We start from the raw sequence: 19902 nt of genomic DNA, 5'->3' as shown, positions 1-19902 counted from the left end.
TTTGATATTTTGTGTCATACTTGTCAGCTAGGCTGTCATGCTCGTCTCCCTTTCTCTAGTTCCTTCTCTCGAACTGCTCAAGCTTTTAATCTCGTACACTGTGATTTGTGGATGACCTATTTTACTTGGTGATTTTGGATGATTTTCACACTTTCTTTGGACTTTCCCTTTGCACTTGAAGTCCGACACTTTCACTACTCTTTCACACTTCTTTGCTTGGTTCTCCACTCAGTTCGGTCGCTCTATTCGTGCTCTCTAATTTGACAATGGTCGCAAGTTCGACCACTCCTCCTGCTCTTTATTACTTTCTCACGGTGTTCAGGTGCGGCTCTCATGGTTTGCACCACCACTAATATGATGTGTTGCCTCCTCTTCCAAGCGTCTCTTCTCGCCAGCTATTGGGTGCAGGCATCGAATACAACCACCTATCTTCTGAACCGCCTCCCTTACAAAGTGGTCAATCATCTCACTCTTTTCTTCGCCCTCTTCAGCACCATGCCCTCCTACACTCATCTTCGCCGCCACTTCTCACAAACTTGTGCCTCGCTCCACTCACTATCTTTTCCTCGGGTACTCCTCTGATCACAATAGGTACCGGTGCCCTGATCTTCTTACCCACCACATCATTCTCTCGCCATGCTGTTTTATATGAGGACGTCTTTCCCCTTGCTAACTTCTCCTCACCTCCTAACCTTGACTCTCTCCTCGATGCCAATCCCGTCGACGTCCCTCCACTTCGTTCGTGAGCGTGTCGCCGTCCCGCGTCCTGACCACCTCCTAGTTCGTCGGCATCTTCACCAAGGACCTCCCATCCACGGTGTTCTTGGAGTTTTGGTTCAGTCTCAACATTTGTAATGGTTAGAATTGCAAGGGGGGGGGTGTTGGATTATTGTGTATATCTATTCTAATGGGCTAAGGCCCAGCCCATGTACTCTTCATATAAATACATAGGAATTCTTACTCTAATCTAGGGTTAGGGTTGCCATTCTGTCCTCTAACAATGTTATCACTCCATTTTACTTTTGCAGGGAGATGCCTTCAAGTGAACTGAAAAGCAAGTACAGGAAGGTGTCATCAATAGACAAAGTTAGTAAAGGATGGCAGGAAGAGTACGATGCTTCATCGAAGCAGGTTACACTACAATTTTTTTCCTCGAATACGCAGGAGAGCTGCATATCATTTTATTAATAGATAAAGGAGATTACAAACCCCACTAGGGGTAACAGACCCCCCCCACCCCACCCCATCTCTCAACACCAAGGACAATGCGTCGCTAAGAAAAAAAGGAGACATGACTAGACCACTAGACCAAAAACATAGACTAGGTACTATCCTGGTCATGAGTTGTGAGCAAAGGGATACCATTACCAAGGCACAACCTAAGTTAGGCAAACTCCCATTGAAAACACAATCGTTCCGCTGTTTCCAAATGATCCATGCTCCCAAAATGACCAAGGAGTTGAAAATCTCTCTAAGGGTTGGGGCAAGACCCGCTTCAGCATTTCTCCACCATTCATCAAAAGAGAGCTCGTCTGGTTGAGGAGCAAAGGCAGCCAACCCCAACCTTTGGAGCAGAACATACCAAAACTGTCTGGCAAAAACGCATCCCACCAAAAGATGGTTGATTGTTTCCATGTCTTGGTCAAAAGAACACAAAATGGGATGGGATAGATTTCGTTTGGCTAATCTATCCGCAGTCCAACATCTGTTATTAATCGCCAGCTAGATGAAAAAAGCACATTTTGGAGGAAACCAGGCCTTCCATACTTGGTCATAGGCCTCAAAAACAGAAGATCCCTGCAGCAGTACCTCATAGGCAGATTTGTCTGCATACTTGCCATTAGCTGACAACCTCCATATATGCTTATCAGGCTGCCCCTGTTGCAGGGAGACAACTGAAAGAAGGTCCCCAAGCTGGAATAATTCCTGTAGCAACTCCCATGACACTGCCCCATAAATATCATGCACCCAGGACCAGTCGATCAAGGCTTCATTCACCAATTACCTGTTAACCAAAGCATCTTGGGATCATACTAAAGATCAACGGGGCCAAATCTTTAATCCTTTGACCATGCAGCCACCTGTCTTTCCAAAAAAGAGTCGAGGATCCATTTCCAATTTCTGAAGACATAGCCATATCAAGTAGACTTTGCACCTCAGGGCACACTGAAGTTGAAGGCACCCCAAGGTCTACTGGGATCAATCTACTTGAGCCACAACCACCTTACTCTAAGGCCCAACTCAGATTTTTAATGTCAGAAATCCCGAGCCCCCTAACTTCTTAGGTCTGGTAACTTTTGGCCAAGAAATAAGGCAATATCCACCCTTTGCCTCCTTTCTGCCTCTCCAATGGAAACTCCTAATTTTATCAATGGCTTTGTAAACCCAAGAGGGCAGATCAAGGGCCATAGCATGGTAAATAACAGTAGAAGTGATCACAGACTGAACATGGACAGCCCTTCCAGCTCTGGTCATGAGATCAGCTGTCCACTCAGGAAGGAGATATGCAAGTTTGTCAATGAGTGGCTGCAACTGCATCTTAGTTAATCTCTTAATAGACAAAGACAGTCCTAAATACTTAATAGGAAAAAAATCCATACGACAGGGCAAAAGAGCTTGCATGATGTCAATCTCAGCCTGCCCACATCTTATAGGAACCACACCACTTTTTTGTATATTTGTCCTCATCCCCGCAGCATCACCAAAAAGGTTCAAAGGTCCTCAGTGTCAGACCAATATCATTGGCACTAGGGCTAAGAAAAATTATAACATCATCAGCATATAAGGGCTAGTTTGGGAACCCCATTTTCCCATGGGATTTTCATTTTCCCAAGGGAAATTAGTTCATTTTCCCTTGGAAAAATAGGAATCCCTTGGGAAAATATAGTTCCCAAACTAGCGCTAAATGTTGGAATATAATATAAGTGAATTGTCCACCTCCTCCCATCAGCTTAAGCTTTTAGGTTGAACTGATTGGTGCATGCAACTTAATATGGTATCAGAAGTCAGAACCAGAGGTCACGAGTTCGAATCCTGGTTAGCGCAATTAAAATAAAATAATTGTTGCTCGCTCCTATTCCACGTCTGAAACCCAAGAGAAGCTCGACGTGAGGGGGAATGTTGGAATATAATATAAGCGAGTTTGTCCACATCCTCCCATCAGCTTAAGCTTTTGGGTTGAACTGGTTGGTGCATGTAACTTAATAATAAGGACACCCTATGCTGAATGAATCTAGAGGATAATGGCTGAAGCAACCCCAACTCAGCAGCCTTGGAGAACATTTAGATTTAAAACATCTATGACTAGTATGAACAACATAGAGAAAGGGGGTCGGTCCCCTTGCCTCAAACCCCTCTTATATCTGATAAAGCTACCAGGAACACCATTCAAAAGAATTTGATTGGAGGAAGGGGAAAGAAGACCACTGATTAAGTCTCTCCAAACTCTTCCAAAACCCAAACCTTCAAGATCTCCAGAAGGAAGGGCTAGGAGATAGTATCAAAAGCTTTGGTGATGTCCAATTTGAGAAGGATCCTAGGAAGCTTCTAGCCATGAAGAAACCTAGCAGTTTGTTAGATCATCATAAAATTATCTTGAATATAACTTCCTTTAAAATTATGTTTCTTTGGTCTATGAACATGACATGATGTATTGTTTTTTTAAGCAGAATAGGATGTATTGTCGAGTAAAATACATTTCCGGTCCTTAAACTTGTCGCCCTGTGTCATCCCGGTCTATAAACTTTTAAAGTGTGTCATCCCGGTCTATAAAATTTTAAAGTGTGTCAGCCCGGTCCTTAATCGTTGTTTGGGTCTCAGTTAGGTCCAAACGGGTCGTGGTTGACATATGGACCCCACATGTCAGCCTGTGTATCTCTTTTCTCTCTCTTTGCCACATGTCCGGTGAGAGAAAAGAGATACATAGGCTGACATGTTGGTCCATATGTCAACCACGACCTGTTTGGACCTAACTGAGACCCAAACAACGATTAAGGACCGAACTGGCACACTTTAAAAGTTTATGGACCGTGATGACACAGGGCAATATCAGGATGCAGCTGAAAATCCGTTAAAGCTTCCCAGAGGTGCAGAAAATCAATCAAGGCCCCTGCTGAGAGAGCGCCCCTAATATCACTAATCCATCTCCTATTGTCCATTGCCTCTTGCACTGTTCTTTTATTGGCAATTCTTTTTGATATGGTGCAGAACAGTCTTGGTGCAATATCAGCTACCTTTTTCCCATTTATCCACCCAAAAAAGAGTATTCGCACCATTGCCAACCTCTGACATCAACACTGCAGAGAAGAAGGACCTGGCAAGACAGACACATTTTTTCCATAGCGCCAGATGGTAACTACTCAGCAAAAGTTGCTTATGAAGGGCTCTTCCAGGGATCGTGCTCCTTTCTTCACCACAAAAGAATCTGGAAATCCTGGATGCCACCCAAGTACCATTTCTTCCTGTGGCTGGTGGCACACAATAAATGTTGGACTGCTGATAGGCTGCAGAAAAGAGGCATGAACCATCCGGCTAGGTGCCCTCTTTGTGATCAAGAACCTGAAAGCATTGATTACCTGCTGGTTTCCTGTGTGTTCTCAAGAGTTTTCTGGTATAGGCTTTTGAGAAAGTTTGGGTTACACAACTTATCTCCTCAGCAAGTGGAGCCTTCCTTCCTTGGTTGGTGGGAGAATTCCTCGGCTCAGGTCCTCAACATGAGAAAGAAAGGACTGGACTCCCTTATTGCTTTAGGGGCCTGGATGATCTGGAATCATAGGAACAAGGTGGTGTTCGATGGAAGGACCCTCTCTATCTCCTTCCTTCTTCAGGCTGTTGATGATGAACAGGAGATGTGGCGGCTAGCTGGTGCCAAGGGGCTTTCCTTTTTGGCCAGCCAAACTACCTAGCTCCTAGGGCTGTAGTGTTTTTGTCCAATTTTATGGATAGCTTTGTGTATGCTTGTTTCTGGCCTCCATAAGGAGTGCTTTGTACCTGGTGTTAGAAACTGTATCCTGGCTGTCGCCTGGCAGATATGCCGGCCGCCCTATATGGAAGTATTGTCTGATATAGATAGAGAGGATTAGGGGAGGATCTCAATCACTATGATTGAGGATCTGATTGAGGATCTCAATCACTATGATTGAGGATCTGATTGTACTCTAGATCTTTCCTTAGGTGTAGAAGGCTTCCTTTTACCTCTCACCTTCCTCCCCTATATATACCTGTACATGTGCTGTCTATCTTTATCAATATACAAACACACGCTTCCAATTCTCTCACATGGTATCAGCCGCCTAGGTCCTGATTCCTGCCCTCCACCCCCGCGCGCCTCCTCTACGGCGCTGCTTCTCCCCATGGCCGACCTTCAGCCAACCTCTCCGGCCATCACCGATCCTGACGGCGACGCCTCTGCTGATTCTGAGCGCGCGGCCCTGGCTGCCCGTGAGGCTGCTTTGGCTCGCGCCGCCGCTGCAGAGCAGGACGCCGCCCTCGCCCAGCGCGAGCGCGACGCCGCCGACGCCCGCATCCGTGCGGCCCTCGCCCGTGCAGCTCACGAGCGCGCGGCGGCGGCCCTCTCTCCCCCCATCAACGACCTCACCTCCGACGGCACTGGTGCTGACTCCGTCGCCCAGCTTTCTGCCGCTCTTCTCCAACACGAAGCGGCTGCACTTCTCAATCTGCACGCTCAAGCCGTCGCCGTGCAGAACATCCGGGCCCTCGTTCCACTCCTCCTCGACGTCAACTCCACCTTCTACTCTCGGTGGCGTGAGTCCTTCCTCCTAACCCTCACCAAATTCTCTCTGGATTGCCACGTGTTGTCTGATGCTGTCCACCACTCGCCCGACTGGACTCGCATGAACGCCGTTGTTCTGTCTTGGATCAACGGCTCCATCACCGACAACCTCGCCGATACGATCTCCGAGCGCGGTGCATCTGCTCGCGTCCTGTGGCTCGCCATTGAGTCCCAATTTCTTGGGAACCGCACGACGCGCACTCTATACGCCGACCAAGCTTTCCGCTCCTTCACTCAGGGCGACCTCTCCGCAGCTGATTACTGCCGCCGCTACAAAAAGCTTGCCGACGATCTTCGCGATCTTGGCGAGCCAGTCTCCGACAAGACCCTTGTCCTCAACATCATTCGCGGCCTCAACGAACGCTTTCAAGCGCTCGGCCTTCACCTCCGTCGCACCTCCCCTCTCCCCACTTTTTTGCAGGTCCGCGATGATCTTACTCTGGAGGAGCTCACCATGACTAATGCTGCTCCTGCAGCAGCTCTCGCTGCTGTTACTACACCACCTGGCGAGAACAGCAGCTCCAAGTCATCTACACCCACCGCTCCCGCTGGGCGTTCTTCACATCAGCGCCCGCCCTCCCACCATTCCGGGGGCGGTTCCGGTCCTGGCTCCTCCTCCGGACAACGCGGCAAGCGAGGCAAGCGCGGTGGTAGAACCTCCAGCAACAGCAGCAGCGGCATCATTGGCCCTGCACCCTCCTCCAACTACAACTACTACAACCCTTGGACGGGGGCCATCTACATGTGGCCTGGCCAACGTCCACCTTCGACTCCTCATCCGCCTGCTGCCTCGCCCCCACCACCACATGCCTTCGTCGCCGGCACTCCTGGTCAGTGGGCTGTCCCTGCTGCAGCATATGGGCCGCCCCCTGCCTACGCCGATCCTTCTACGCCTGCACCCGTCTGGGATCAACACACCCTCGCTGCCAACTTCCAAACTGTCACTCTTCAGCAGCCACCCCAACAAGAGTGGCACTTTGACACTGGTGCCTCCAGTCACATGACATCTGACGCTGGTATAATATCTCATCCCCCCTCTTCCCAGCATCTTCCTACTCATATTGTCGTTGGCAACGGCCATCTTATCCCTGTTACCTCCACTGGCACCACTCGTCTTCCCTATAACCTTTCTCTTCATAATGTTCTAGTTTCCCCCTCGCTCATTAAGGATCTGATTTCTGTCCGTCAATTTACCACTGATAATAATTGCTCTGTTGAATTTGATCCTTTTGGCTGCTCTGTGAAGGATCTTCCCACTCGGCGCGAGATCTTCAGATGTAACAGCTCTGGTCCACTATACCCCCTGCGGTTCCCGGCCTCTGCTCTTCTTGCATCTACCCTATGGCACCAACGACTTGGACATCCCGGTCACGCCGTTTTATCACATTTAGCGCAGTCATCCGCAATTTCCTGTAATAAAAACACTAGTACTCATCCTTGTCATGCTTGTCAACTCGGACGACATGTCCGTCTACCATTTCCTATTTCTTCCTCCCGCGCCACCTGTAATTTTCAGTTAATTCACTGTGACCTCTGGACATCACCCATCACCAGTGTGTCTGGCCACAAATATTATCTTGTTATTTTGGATGACTGCTCTCACTATTTATGGACATTTCCCTTACGTCTCAAATCTGACACCCTTTCCACCTTAACCAATTTCTTTGCCTACGTTCGTACGCAGTTTGGTGTCCCTATCCAGAGCATCCAGTGCGACAATGGTCGCGAATTTGACAACCTTCAAGCCCGCAATTTTTTCTCCTCCCATGGAGTCCATCTGCGCATGTCTTGCCCCTACACTTCAGCTCAAAATGGTAAGGCTGAACGTGTCATCCGTTCCATCAACAATATCATCCGCACCCTCCTCGTTCAATCCAGTGTTCCCCCCAATTTTTGGGCTGCGGCTCTTGGGACTGCAACATACTTCCTCAACATCCTACCCACAAAAACACTCGCACTCTCTACACCGCATTTTGCTCTCTTCGGTCACAACCCATCCTATAACCACCTTCGCGTTTTTGGCTGCAAATGCTACCCCAACCTTTCTGCCACCACTCCACATAAATTATCCCCTCGCTCAACCCTTTGTGTCTTCCTTGGCTATTCCCCCCACCATAAAGGCTACCTATGCTTCGATCGCCACTCCAATCGCACCATTATCTCCCGTCATGTGGTTTTTGATGAAACCTCGTTTCCCTTTTCTGAGGCTTCCCATGCACCCCCACCAGCGGCCTTCGATTTCCTTGACAATTACACTAACCCGGTTGCAGCTCCTTTTGGACTGTCGCCCGTGTCTTCTTTTTCAGGTACTCGTATGCCACCACCACCCCCACCGGTGGCCCCTTCGCCGGCTGTGCCCCTCGTCTCCTCAGAGGTGGCATTTCAGCCACCTGCCGCGCCAGCTGGGCCTGCCTCGATGTCCCAGTCTCCTGCCCGGATGGCTGGTCTCCCAGGCGCATCGGCACCAACAATCCTGCCGCCTGGGTCTACTACCGTGCCCGACGTCCATAGAACGACAGCTCCTGCTGATCGTTTCTGCGGACGGGTCTACTCTCGACGCCCGCCCACCGCTACTGCTCCAGCACCTTCTCCGACGACCGCCACTGCACCACCTATTCCTGCTGGTGCAGTCCCTGTCGATCCAGTGGTCAACCACCACAGGATGACAACCCGCGGCAAGAGTGGTCTTCGGTTTCCTGCTCTTTTTGAAGCCGCCGCACTGTCCCCCATTCCGAGGACATATCGCGCAGCCCTTACTGATTCAAATTGGCGCTCCGCTATGGAACAGGAATATTCTGCTCTTATTGGTAATCACACTTGGGATCTTCTGCCTCGACCGCCGAATTGCAATGTTGTGACTGGCAAGTGGGTTTTCAAACACAAGTTCAAAGCTGATGGTTCTCTTGAGCGCTACAAGGCAAGATGGGTTCTTCGGGGTTTCACTCAACGCCCTGGTATTGATTTTTCAGAAACTTTCAGTCCAGTGGTCAAGCCAGCTACAGTCCGGACCGTTCTTTCCCTGGCTCTCTCACACAGATGGCCGATTCACCAGCTTGATGTCAACAATGCTTTTCTTCAGGGGACTCTTTCAGAAACTGTTTACTGTGTTCAGCCCACCGGTTTCGAAGATTCCACTCATCCTGATTATGTGTGCCGTCTCAATCGGTCACTTTATGGCCTCAAACAGGCCCCTCGTGCCTGGTACAGTAGATTTGCTTCTCACTTGATTCAAATTGGATTCGTTGAGGCCAAGTCTGACACTTCATTATTCGTCTACCACAAGGGCACAGATATGATTTACCTTCTTCTTTACGTGGATGATATTGTGCTAACTGCTTCGTCCATGAATCTTCTCCGGCGGACTATTACTGCTCTCCAACAGGAATTTTCACTGAAGGATCTTGGCCCCCTTCATCACTTCCTGGGCATGCATGTTCAACAATCTGCTTCTGGCATCACTCTTTCTCAGCGCCAGTATATGATTGAGATACTTGAGCGAGCTGGTATGAGTAACTGCAAACCCTGTACAACTCCTGTTGATATCAACCCCAAACTTTCAGCCGACGGTGACCCTGTCTCCGATCCCACGGAATTCCGCAGTCTTGCCGGCGCACTACAGTACCTCACCTTCACCCGTCCGGATATTGCATATGCTGTTCAGCAAGTCTGTCTTCACATGCACGATCCTCGGGAACCTCATTTGGCTGCTCTCAAGCGTATCCTGCGCTATATCCGAGGCACTCTTCAGATGGGCCTTCACCTCAGTTCCTCTCCGCAAATGGAACTTGTGGTTTACTCTGATGCTGATTGGGCTGGCTGTCCAGACACTAGGAGATCTACTTCCGGTTATGCTGTTTTCCTCGGTGCTAACCTCGTCTCATGGTCTTCAAAGCGCCAGAACACGGTCTCCCGCTCCAGTGCCGAAGCCGAGTACCGCGCTGTTGCCAATGCAGTCGCTGAAGTATCCTGGTTACGACAGTTGTTGACAGAACTGCATGTTCATCTCCCCAAGTCCTCATTGGTCTACTGTGACAACATCAGTGCTGTTTATATGTCCTCCAATCCTGTTCAGCATCAGCGCACCAAGCATGTGGAAATTGATCTTCACTTCGTCCGTGACAAGGTCGCCCTCGGTGTTGTTCGCGTGCTACATGTCCCGACGACTTCCCAGTACGCCGACATCTTCACCAAAGGCTTACCATCAGCAGTCTTCACTGAATTTCGGACCAGTCTTACCGTTCGCTCCACGGACGCTAACACTGCGGGGGGGTGTTAGAAACTGTATCCTGGCTGTCGCCTGGCAGATATGTCGGCCGCCCTATATGGAAGTATTGTCTGATATAGATAGAGAGGATTAGGGGAGGATCTCAATCACTATGATTGAGGATCTGATTGAGGATCTCAATCACTATGATTGAGGATCTGATTGTACTCTAGATCTTTCCTTAGGTGTAGAAGGCTTCCTTTTACCTCTCACCTTCCTCCCCTATATATACCTGTACATGTGCTGTCTATCTTTATCAATATACAAACACACGCTTCCAATTCTCTCACACCTGGGTCCTTATGGCCCTTTATTTTCCCTCTACTTTAATATATGGGTGCGCAGTCCTCCTGCGCTCTTTCGAGAAAAAAAATGACACAGGGCAACAAGTTTAAGGACCGAAAATGTATTTTACTCATATACTGTTGAACTGTAAGTTATGGTACCGAGGGTTGTTTACCCAGCGTGTAATTTGTGTAGCTTACATACTTTGGAGACATGTAAGTTGGTAAGAGTCTTTTCCTCTTGTTATTAGTGTTGCACTTAGAAATATAAGTCATTTTCAGCACTGATGTTTAGAAAATGGAAAATTAAGCATGCTGTCACAGCACTGGAGTATTTAGCATATTTTTCCGATTTATTTTCTTATGCAAGCCTCTATTTTATGGAGGTGCTGTTTATGGTGAATAGCTATATGTTTACTCATTCTATTTTAGTCCTTGTATTGAGTTTGTGACTAACTTTATTTTCCACATTCTATTTACACTCTTAATTTCATTTTAAGTTTGACTAAATAGCTGACGAGTTTATTTTGCTTTCTTTCTTTTTAGTTTGTGCATCACTGATCCGGTGCTTCTTTACCTCATTTCAGTGTATGCATGGATCTAAATGTAAAATTGGGAGCTACTGTACTGTAGGAAGAAGGTTGCAAGAGCTTAATATATTGGGTGGCCTCATACTTCCAGTTTGGGGTACAATAGAAAAGGCCCTGGCCAAGCAGGTTTATTTCTATGCCTATTACTTTTACTTGCATGTTGCACTACATTCAAAGTTAAATGTTGTGATTCCTGTATATTCAGCTGCTTGATCTAATTCCAACACATTTCATCTTACCTCTGTCCACAAAAGAATGCAAATCTCTTTCTTCGAGAAATCAAACAATTTAAAGTTTGACCAAAATTATATAAGAATATAATAACATTTATGATACAAAATAAGTATCATTAAGTTGATTATAAAATAAATTTCATAGTAAAGCTAGTTGAAGACAAAAGTTAATAATATTTACTATGAACTCGGCCAAAGTTAAACTAATTTAACTTGCATGTAACGTAACCCATAGTTGCATTCTTTTGTGGACGTATGGAGTACTAGTCCAATAGATGTACGAACTACTTCCTTACTCCTTGGAGTAAGGACGCAGTAGTCTTTAGGATTTCTCTTGAAAGTCTGCAAATAACAAAAGCTTGAAGTGGTGGGATAATAATCAGGAAAACGTGCAAGTGCAGTTCTGAAGCCATGGTGCCAACTATGCATGATAATTAACCCATAGGGGTGGCAATGTGGCATAGTCTCCATGTAGGATTGGGGTGGATTGGGAACTGACAGGAGACATCACCAACATGGGTGCCCCTAGTGACACATTCTGAATCTAGATTTTACTCTCCATTTTTAAATATATGATGTTTAGGGCAAGCTAATTTGTGTCCTAACACCATAAGTTTAAAAACGGAAGTAGTGCATTATAGATTCTGATTTGGCAGCCTTTGGTGTTTGTTTAAGCTGATATTTTTCATCAATGCATTGGTATTTAATTTTTAGTACTATATATTTAAAAAAACTCGGCCAGTAGGGGAAAGACAACCCCCACAATATTATATTAAGAAGAAGCTCAATCGGAGCCCCGACCGAGAAAGGTCACGAAAGCTGACCCCCCGTGCAGCATGAGGGTCCGCCCCCTATAGGCTAGATCTTTATTCGTGCTTTGAGCCCTCTCAGCCCCTACACAAGGATCCGCCCCCATAGACCAATCCATCTCATGTGCACACAACCTGGAGAACCAGCGAGTGACCTTTTTTAACCTCAAACTGAAATTCGCTCAGGACCTAAGGAGTGCTACTGAGACCACCTAACCAACTCAGCTAGAGGCCCTTTCGCAGTACTATATATTTACAAAATAAAGTGTGCAAATAGTGCTTGAATGAACTGTGTTATTTGTAACTTCGAACATGTTACCCTAAGATTTTTTTCCTGTTTCTGGATGAACTTTATTACTGCCTCTCGGATGAAGGTAGATTGATCTGAAATAGGGTATTCCTTTTTTTAACCAAAGGCAGACTTGGTGAGGCTTTCACGTGAGGGCTTGTTCGGTTATATTCAATCCATATAGATTGAAGGGGATTGATACGGATTAGGAGAGATTTTGACTTACTAGGGATTGAAACCCCCACAATTCCCCTCAGTCCATATGGATTGGGGTAGAACCGAACAAGCCCTGAGTGGGATCCGAGAAAGGGATAAATTGAGGCAAACCTTCTCCCGCAAATGCGGAGTGGTTGTTTCGAACACGGTCTGGTGACTCAGTGGTATAGCTCTTACCAGTGCAGTATGCTGTCTATGCATGCCCTTCTTTCTGAATGTTACAGATTGTGATTTTAGGACACCCTTTTTTAAGACCAAACATAGGGTAATTCTAGGAGACCTACATATCGTAACATTACAAAGTTACAGATTGAGTGATTGACCTACCCCTCTTTCTGATTGTTGCTTAATGGGCCTTTGCCTTCTGTAACTGAACAGGAACGCCTCATTCACAAGAGAATACGGGTTGTCCGTTTAGTCACAACAAATGACAGTCAGCGAATCGTTGGGCTGCTGATTCCGAATTCAGCGGTAGAGTCAGTACTAACAGGTTTGTTTCTGATTTCCCAGCGATCCTCTCACAATCTCATGAGTATTTCGTTGTGGTCAGAACCCAACAGGGACGATTTGTAGCCTTCTTAGAAAATTGATTTTGTTTACTATTGTAACTACTTGGAAGTTGGGAGGTTTAATCGTATGGTACTTCCCTGTATCTACAACATGTGGTAGCTGCTAATGCTGAACCACCGTTCGTCATTCTTATTTTGGCACGCGTAGGCTCAACCCAAATGATGTCTTCTGCAGGTTTGCAATGGGTGGGACATTGATGACTGACATGGAAAGGCTTGAATTTTGTTTCTCAGCTGCATTCAGTTTGCTGGGCTTTTTTTAACTTCGTGGCACTGTTCTGATATTAGATGCAGCAGCATCTAGGGCACACTTGATTTTGTTTGTAGGGAGATAGCAAGGTAACTTACCCGAAGCGATGAAATTCTTAGCTTACAGGTCAGGCAGGTATATGCTGACAACTTTTGTATGTAAAATACGCGGTGCGGTGTGGTGCGGCTGTAAGACATGTAATGTAAAGCTACTAAAAAAGCTCAGGTTAATCTCAAAAGAAAGTCGCACCTCACAATCTGGTGCTGCCACAATGATAATGTTTCATGTGGAGTTACTGCTTATGTCGGACTGAACTGCACAAGAAAAACTAAGGCTTATTTATATTATAGCCAAATTATCTACGTCTTTATGTCTAGTGATAATTACAAGATGTGTCCATTATGGGTGTGTTTGGCATGGCTCTGCTCCACCCCAGAGCAGCTCTACTCTAAAACTCTGGGTGGAGCAGCTCTGCTCCAGAGTTTAGATTGTTTCTCATAACCAGTGGCAATGGCGGGTAAATAACTCAAAACTCCATGACTAGGTTGCTTTTTTGGAGTTTTCAGAGCAGCAAAAGAGGTACTCCAAAAAATTGTACTGCAGCTCCAAAAACTCCATAGAGTTTACAACTCTGGAGTTAGGGTGTTTGGCATGCTCTGGCCAGCTCCTCCTTGGAGTTTTGCTCTGGAGCCATGCCAAACAAGCCCTATATTTTGTTTGTTTGACTCTGCTGACGATGAGACAATTGCATTTTTGGACTACAAACAGTGTTCTTCGCAATAATGCCATCTTAAACATTTTTGTATTGCAAAAATGGGATTACAAACATCTTGTAATTGATTAATTAACGTTTTCTCCGTTTTCTAATATAATTCTATTTTTTGTAAAGCAAATGTTTGGAATGACAATATTGCGAAGCGCCATGTTTGTTGTCCTAAAATACAATTGTCTCGTTGACGACGATGGTGGAGTGTTGGACTGAGTTGTGACGCTCGGCTTGATGCTTCCTGAAAAATAATAACGTTTGAAGATGATTTTTTTAAAATTTTAGATGTATAACAAAGGGTTTATAGCCATCGCGCGTGTGACTATCCTGATGGCCATGGGAGAGAATAAGACGAGCCCGAGAAATTACAATCCATTTACGAGTGAGTAATGGCTCTATATGACGGCAACCACTAATATACACCCAGTCATTAGGTACAAGTGTGTAAGTAGTTATCTTGGTTCGTTGGATCTAGATTTAACCGTATGTGTAATCGTGATATGTTAGTGGCTTTTTTATAAAGTTACACGAGGTTGTGATGAGATGATTTAAATGTTATGGCATATGGATAGATCTAGATCTAACGGACTAAAAGACATGTTTATATAGTTGCAAATAATATGCTTGCATATTAGTGGCTATACTCGGTACTCCTATTAGCCATGCAGCATGGTCAAGCTGCACAGCATGATAGCCATGCATACAAGTTTCAAGAGGATACACGAAAGTCTAGTTTTGACGAAAGGATAGGAAATGGCTTGAACATAACCGCCAATCGTAGGCTTGTGCTGCTAACAAAAAGTAAAATCTTATCCAACCCCGTCATTATCCGATGTTGGATTCTCCAGGTGACGTGTCAGCGAGACGGCCATGTTGACACGTTGGTCACTCGCGCCTACGCCACTTCCAGGCAATCAAACAACGCACTCGCCTACTACTTCTGCTCGCTAGTCGAGTGGCGGCCACTTCGACCACGAGACTAGGACTAAAACACCTCTCACAAATCGAAGCACATATCATCGGTAGGAATACTCAACCATATCACCGATGTATACAGTGAAAAAAAGAGCAAGAGAGTTAAAACAAATCACAGCTCGACTAGTCATCTTTGCTTGTTTCATAATGTCAACCTCTGAAGATCAAACTTCCATATTGTCATATTGATACAATACCTGTTGTGCCGAAGCACAACAAATGAAGACACATGGAAGCTCTTAGTTCAAAGTCGTACGAACAGCTTAATCATGAATACAAAAGGCACCATAAGTGCCACAGTTAACTACTCCTATCTCTAAATTATAAAACACTAAAAAAAATTCTAATACGTTGTTTATATTATACATCTAGGTACAATGTATATCTAAATACATAATAAAATATAATTTCGGATGGAGTATATAACCTCTACTATATTAAAGCACCGGTTTCTATGGTTCCCAGTTTCCATCGTCGTCGTGCTCTCCCACATTTTAATAGTAAAAATGCTAAAAATTATGTACAAATGGGAATTTAAACCATGCTTTTTGACTTTAAATCCATATTCACACTCATCTAGCAAACAAAACATACATATCTTTGTTTTTATATTCTATACTTAAGCATAAATAAAAATTGTAGCAATGTATAGACACTTCATAAAACTGTAAAAGAGGGCATGTCAAGCAGGCTAACGGTGGGCACTAGGGGGTTAGAGGTGAAAACGGTCGATAAACACTAAAATCATTTTCGTTTTTTTATTTTTTTTCTCGGAAACCAAATCGAAAATAATAACCCAGGAAACAAAAACGACATGGTAATTCGAAAACAAAAGTTCGCTTTGGAAAATACACTAGTTATGGTCGGAATCTAACATACGACCGGTAAAAACCGTAACATATACCCTCAGCTGAATTCGAAAATCCACACGAGTCATACATCTACATAAAAAGTAGTAATAATATATAAATATTCACAAATTCATGTTAGATTAAACGATATCTCACAAAGTATTAAAGAAATATCACACAAATACAAGTGCATACATATAATTAGAAAGTCATAAACAATACCTTATAAAGCAAAACTATATGATTGAAAATACATTGATAACCATCAAAAACCATAAAATAACACCACATCAAACTATGGAGCATAAAACTAGCCATATAACTTGACCCATCATAATATAAATAATAATTTATATCACATTTTAGTATAAGGTAGGAGGTCACAATAAATATAAGACAATGTAACACATTAATAAAATTATTATCATGTATTTAAATAAAGCAATAATAAGTCTTGTAGCATATGACTGTAGAATCAATATGTGTATAATGACATGACACTTGCATTGTAATTGTACTCCTACTACTTGGCATATACAACATAATTGGTGTCCTCTTGGTCCTTCTCAAGTTCTTGTGTAAATTATGAATATATATATATATCAAGAGTAATAATTGGTAATAAAACATAAATAAGATCCATAAAAGCTTTAAACAACTCTAAACTATATACCATTGGATAGATCTTGATTTTAGGAAAATAATAAAATTAGTTTCATATTTTTCTAAGTTAAGATGAATTTGTTATGAGTTTATACAAATTAGTTTAGATTTAATATTTTTCTGAAAAATACCGAATTCGTTACCAACGGTAAAATACCGAATAAGAACGCTAATTTCCGAAAACGGTCGGAAGAGATACAAACTGTTTCTGTTTCCATTTTTTTCTACCGATTTTGATTCCATATTTTCGGTAACTGTTTCCGTTTAGCCTTTCGGTAAAATTTCAAAAACGATTCGGTCGTGCCAGATGTCAGACAAAGTAGTCTTGACGGTTCGGCCGTGCATCCCGAACGATCCGCGAGGACGCTAAAAATAAATTTTACCGAACATGGCACCTTTAGGTTTCTCTAGTTTTCAATGGGCGGACAGTCCGAGCCTAAGGGGCGAACAGCTCGAGCCTGAGGGTCGGACGGTCCGAGCTTGGTCCCGGACGGTGCACTTGTCTCCTTCGGATAGTCTGTAGTAGAAATATGAGTTTTGCATAGTTTCTGTCCGAGGCACACTGAGGTGTCGTGGTCAGCCCACTGGAAAGGCCCGGGCGGTCCGTGCACAGGTGAATTCTCTAAAAAGCTTCTTTTGTCTGAAATAATCTACGGTATTCCGGACAATCAACTTAGAATTTAATATGGTTGGACTTATGCACTTGAGAATCAATTAACTAGGCAAATTAGTTAGTTCATTGGGTTGTGTTGGTCATTAATCATCAAAATCAATTTAGAGAAAATGGTAAAGATTATTTCCCTTTCACCTGGCATAAAAACTGAATTAGAATAAGGATCCGCAAGAATAGTTACACTTTGTGAAACCGGAAAGGAGGAGTCATCTCTTGAATTTACATTAACTAGAAAAAAAGCGCCCTATCGGGCGCTCTACCATCTGAATCACGCCATCATCTGAATCACGCCAGGTAAGGCCAAAAAAACAACCTTAGAGTATTCAAATACACTTGAATGCATGAGAAATTATTTAGTGTCCCAAACAATCCAGCTAAAGTAAAATAACCACTTTTAGATATAATACCTTCTATTGCCTCCTAATCACTTTCCTCAAGTTCATTCATGTTGTGATCATATATCTCCAGAACATTACACAAAGAGGACTCAAATCCTAAGTAACAAACAACAACATGCCACCAATTGTGGATTAACTTGTGAGACAAAAGAAATATCTAAAAAACTAAGCTCATAGATGTTGATTTGCAGCGGGCCCTGTTCTTCAACCAGCAAGCTCCAAAGATACTCTGGTAGTGCATCCATTGCCTGCATGATCGACTTCGTTCTTAATCTATGCAGGAGCAACTCAAACATTTCTCTCCTGTCTTCTGGCAAAAGAACGACATAAACATTAAAGTGTTAGTTATTAGAAACAACCCTTATAGACAGATAAATGTATTATTATAGTGAAACAAATCAAACCCAAAGGCAGTGCTTGTTATTTGCTTGTTAAGCATTTAATTGTGAGTTTTACTTTAAGAAAATACAAGTTCATTTCCTTGTCTGGGATCAATTAATAAAATTGTTTCTTTCTATAATATTCTATAAGATTATTTGCATCATTGACTCTGAATCACATGTAAAAGTCTATTGTGTAACTACATTTAGTAACGATAACAAACACAGTTCTAATCTTGGTGCTTGCATTTCTTGTGATGTTGCATGTAAGAGAACGATTAAGCAGACAGAATGCATTAGCATCATGAAGAAACTATGAATTAACATTGCACTTTGGGCTTTCGGTAAGAACTACAAAAATAACCCACCAATGTAACCCCTCATAGAACTGGAAAAACATTGAATTTGTATCTCCTCATAGAGTTGGAGGTAATTATCCACCAATGGCATTCGTTACACTAAAAAAACAATTTGTTTCTTTTCTTTCTCTCTCGGTTTCTCCATCATGACTCCCTCACGCTGGTCTCTGACCATGCTCGGCTACAAGGAATTTGCTTGGTTTAGGTATCACAGAAGCTATATATCCAGAAAAGATATAACATGTTATAATTTGGAATTTGGAGGGGAGGGCGGTGAAGCTAAACCATGACTGTGGCTGCTCTGTAAGGATTAGCAACACTGCAGTCCTTTATGATGGTCAGAAACAGTGTATTACAACGCTGGAGCGTGGGCTAGCCGGATCATATTGTTTATGTGGCTGAAAATCGTGTAACCAGGTATATATTTCAGGTTTTTAGAAGTGCGCGCTTATGTTAATGTAGAGAAGTAGCAGAGCATGTAACGATGTATGGTACACGAAACTATGTACAATGAACTAAAGTACACATACTTTGTACACATGAACAAATACAGCGAATAGTTTTTCGTGGCATCTGATTCACAGCGCACAATAAGAAAAAAACTATTGCATTTAGTTCATTTATGGAAAAACATAGGAAATAAGGTAAAAGGCAATAATAATCTCTTATAACTTATATGCAGTGCAAATATTTCATGAATGTGTAGGTGAATAGTTTATATCTCACTGGTTGTAAATGCAATTTGAAAGGCAATTCCTAATAATGACTTTTCAAGTACCTGGAATTCGTTTGAACCAAGCAGCACTAAACATCCCAGAATGCTGCAAAGCCAGTCCATCGCGCAAAGAACCAATGTGTAGCAACAGTGAACAGGTGAGAGGTACACACAAACCAGAAGGTGTCCGCCAGGTTGCATGATACTGCAAAGATCCACACAAACACGATCACCAAGACGACCAACCTCAACCTTTGTTACAGTAGCCTTTATCATTAGTAAATGACTCTTTGCCTCATTCCATCTATTAAAATGATCATGAGTCATTAAAAGAGCAAGGAAAGCAAATGTCTGGTGAATCATGCAATCAAATAAGCAATAAACAGTAAATGCTGGTCAATCGTACAATCAAATAATCAATAAGGCTTATGCTCAAAGAACTTCATCCATAATGCTACATGAAGGGAGCAGAATGTAACCAGTAGATGCCAGCACATCAAGGCAGTGGCTGCAAAAGATAAATATAGATTTGACAAACATTAGAAGTCATTTAAATCAGACTTACATCACAGCATACACATTGATAATATAAGATCTACTACTCTGACTTTCAACAAATGTAACGACTCCCTTGATTTTTAGGATAACATGGGCAAGGAGGGAAAAAACGCACATTGTGCAAGTAAACACTATGGCTATACCTACCTGAATGTAATGAATAATAAGTGTAGCCAAAGAACGTGAATCAGGATGTACAATGGAGTCATCTACTGACTAATCTGCAAGAATTAAAATCTATGGTTTCAAAGCTAGCATTGAGATACTAC

At 43.6% G+C, this 19902-nt stretch overlaps 1 protein-coding gene across 1 annotated transcript in view; it reads left to right on the top strand.

Annotated features, from left to right (window-relative positions):
- LOC100502351 (protein FORGETTER 1) overlaps positions 1 to 13657 on the top strand; it is a 34439-nt gene extending 20782 nt beyond the window's left edge. Inside the window, exons 29-32 of the mRNA XM_020545214.3 lie at positions 1029 to 1131; positions 10927 to 11055; positions 12855 to 12966; positions 13221 to 13657. Coding sequence (XP_020400803.1) covers positions 1029 to 1131; positions 10927 to 11055; positions 12855 to 12966; positions 13221 to 13243 — 367 coding nt within the window. The 3' untranslated portion in view covers positions 13244 to 13657. The remainder of the gene's footprint in view (positions 1 to 1028; positions 1132 to 10926; positions 11056 to 12854; positions 12967 to 13220) is intronic.
- The last annotated feature ends 6245 nt before the right edge of the window (positions 13658 to 19902 follow it).

Source organism: Zea mays, chromosome 10 (genome assembly GCF_902167145.1).
Source record: "Zea mays cultivar B73 chromosome 10, Zm-B73-REFERENCE-NAM-5.0, whole genome shotgun sequence".
Classification (NCBI taxonomy): domain Eukaryota; kingdom Viridiplantae; phylum Streptophyta; class Magnoliopsida; order Poales; family Poaceae; genus Zea; species Zea mays.
Note: the sequence above shows the minus strand (reverse complement) of the source record. Positions and strands in the feature narration are given on the sequence as shown.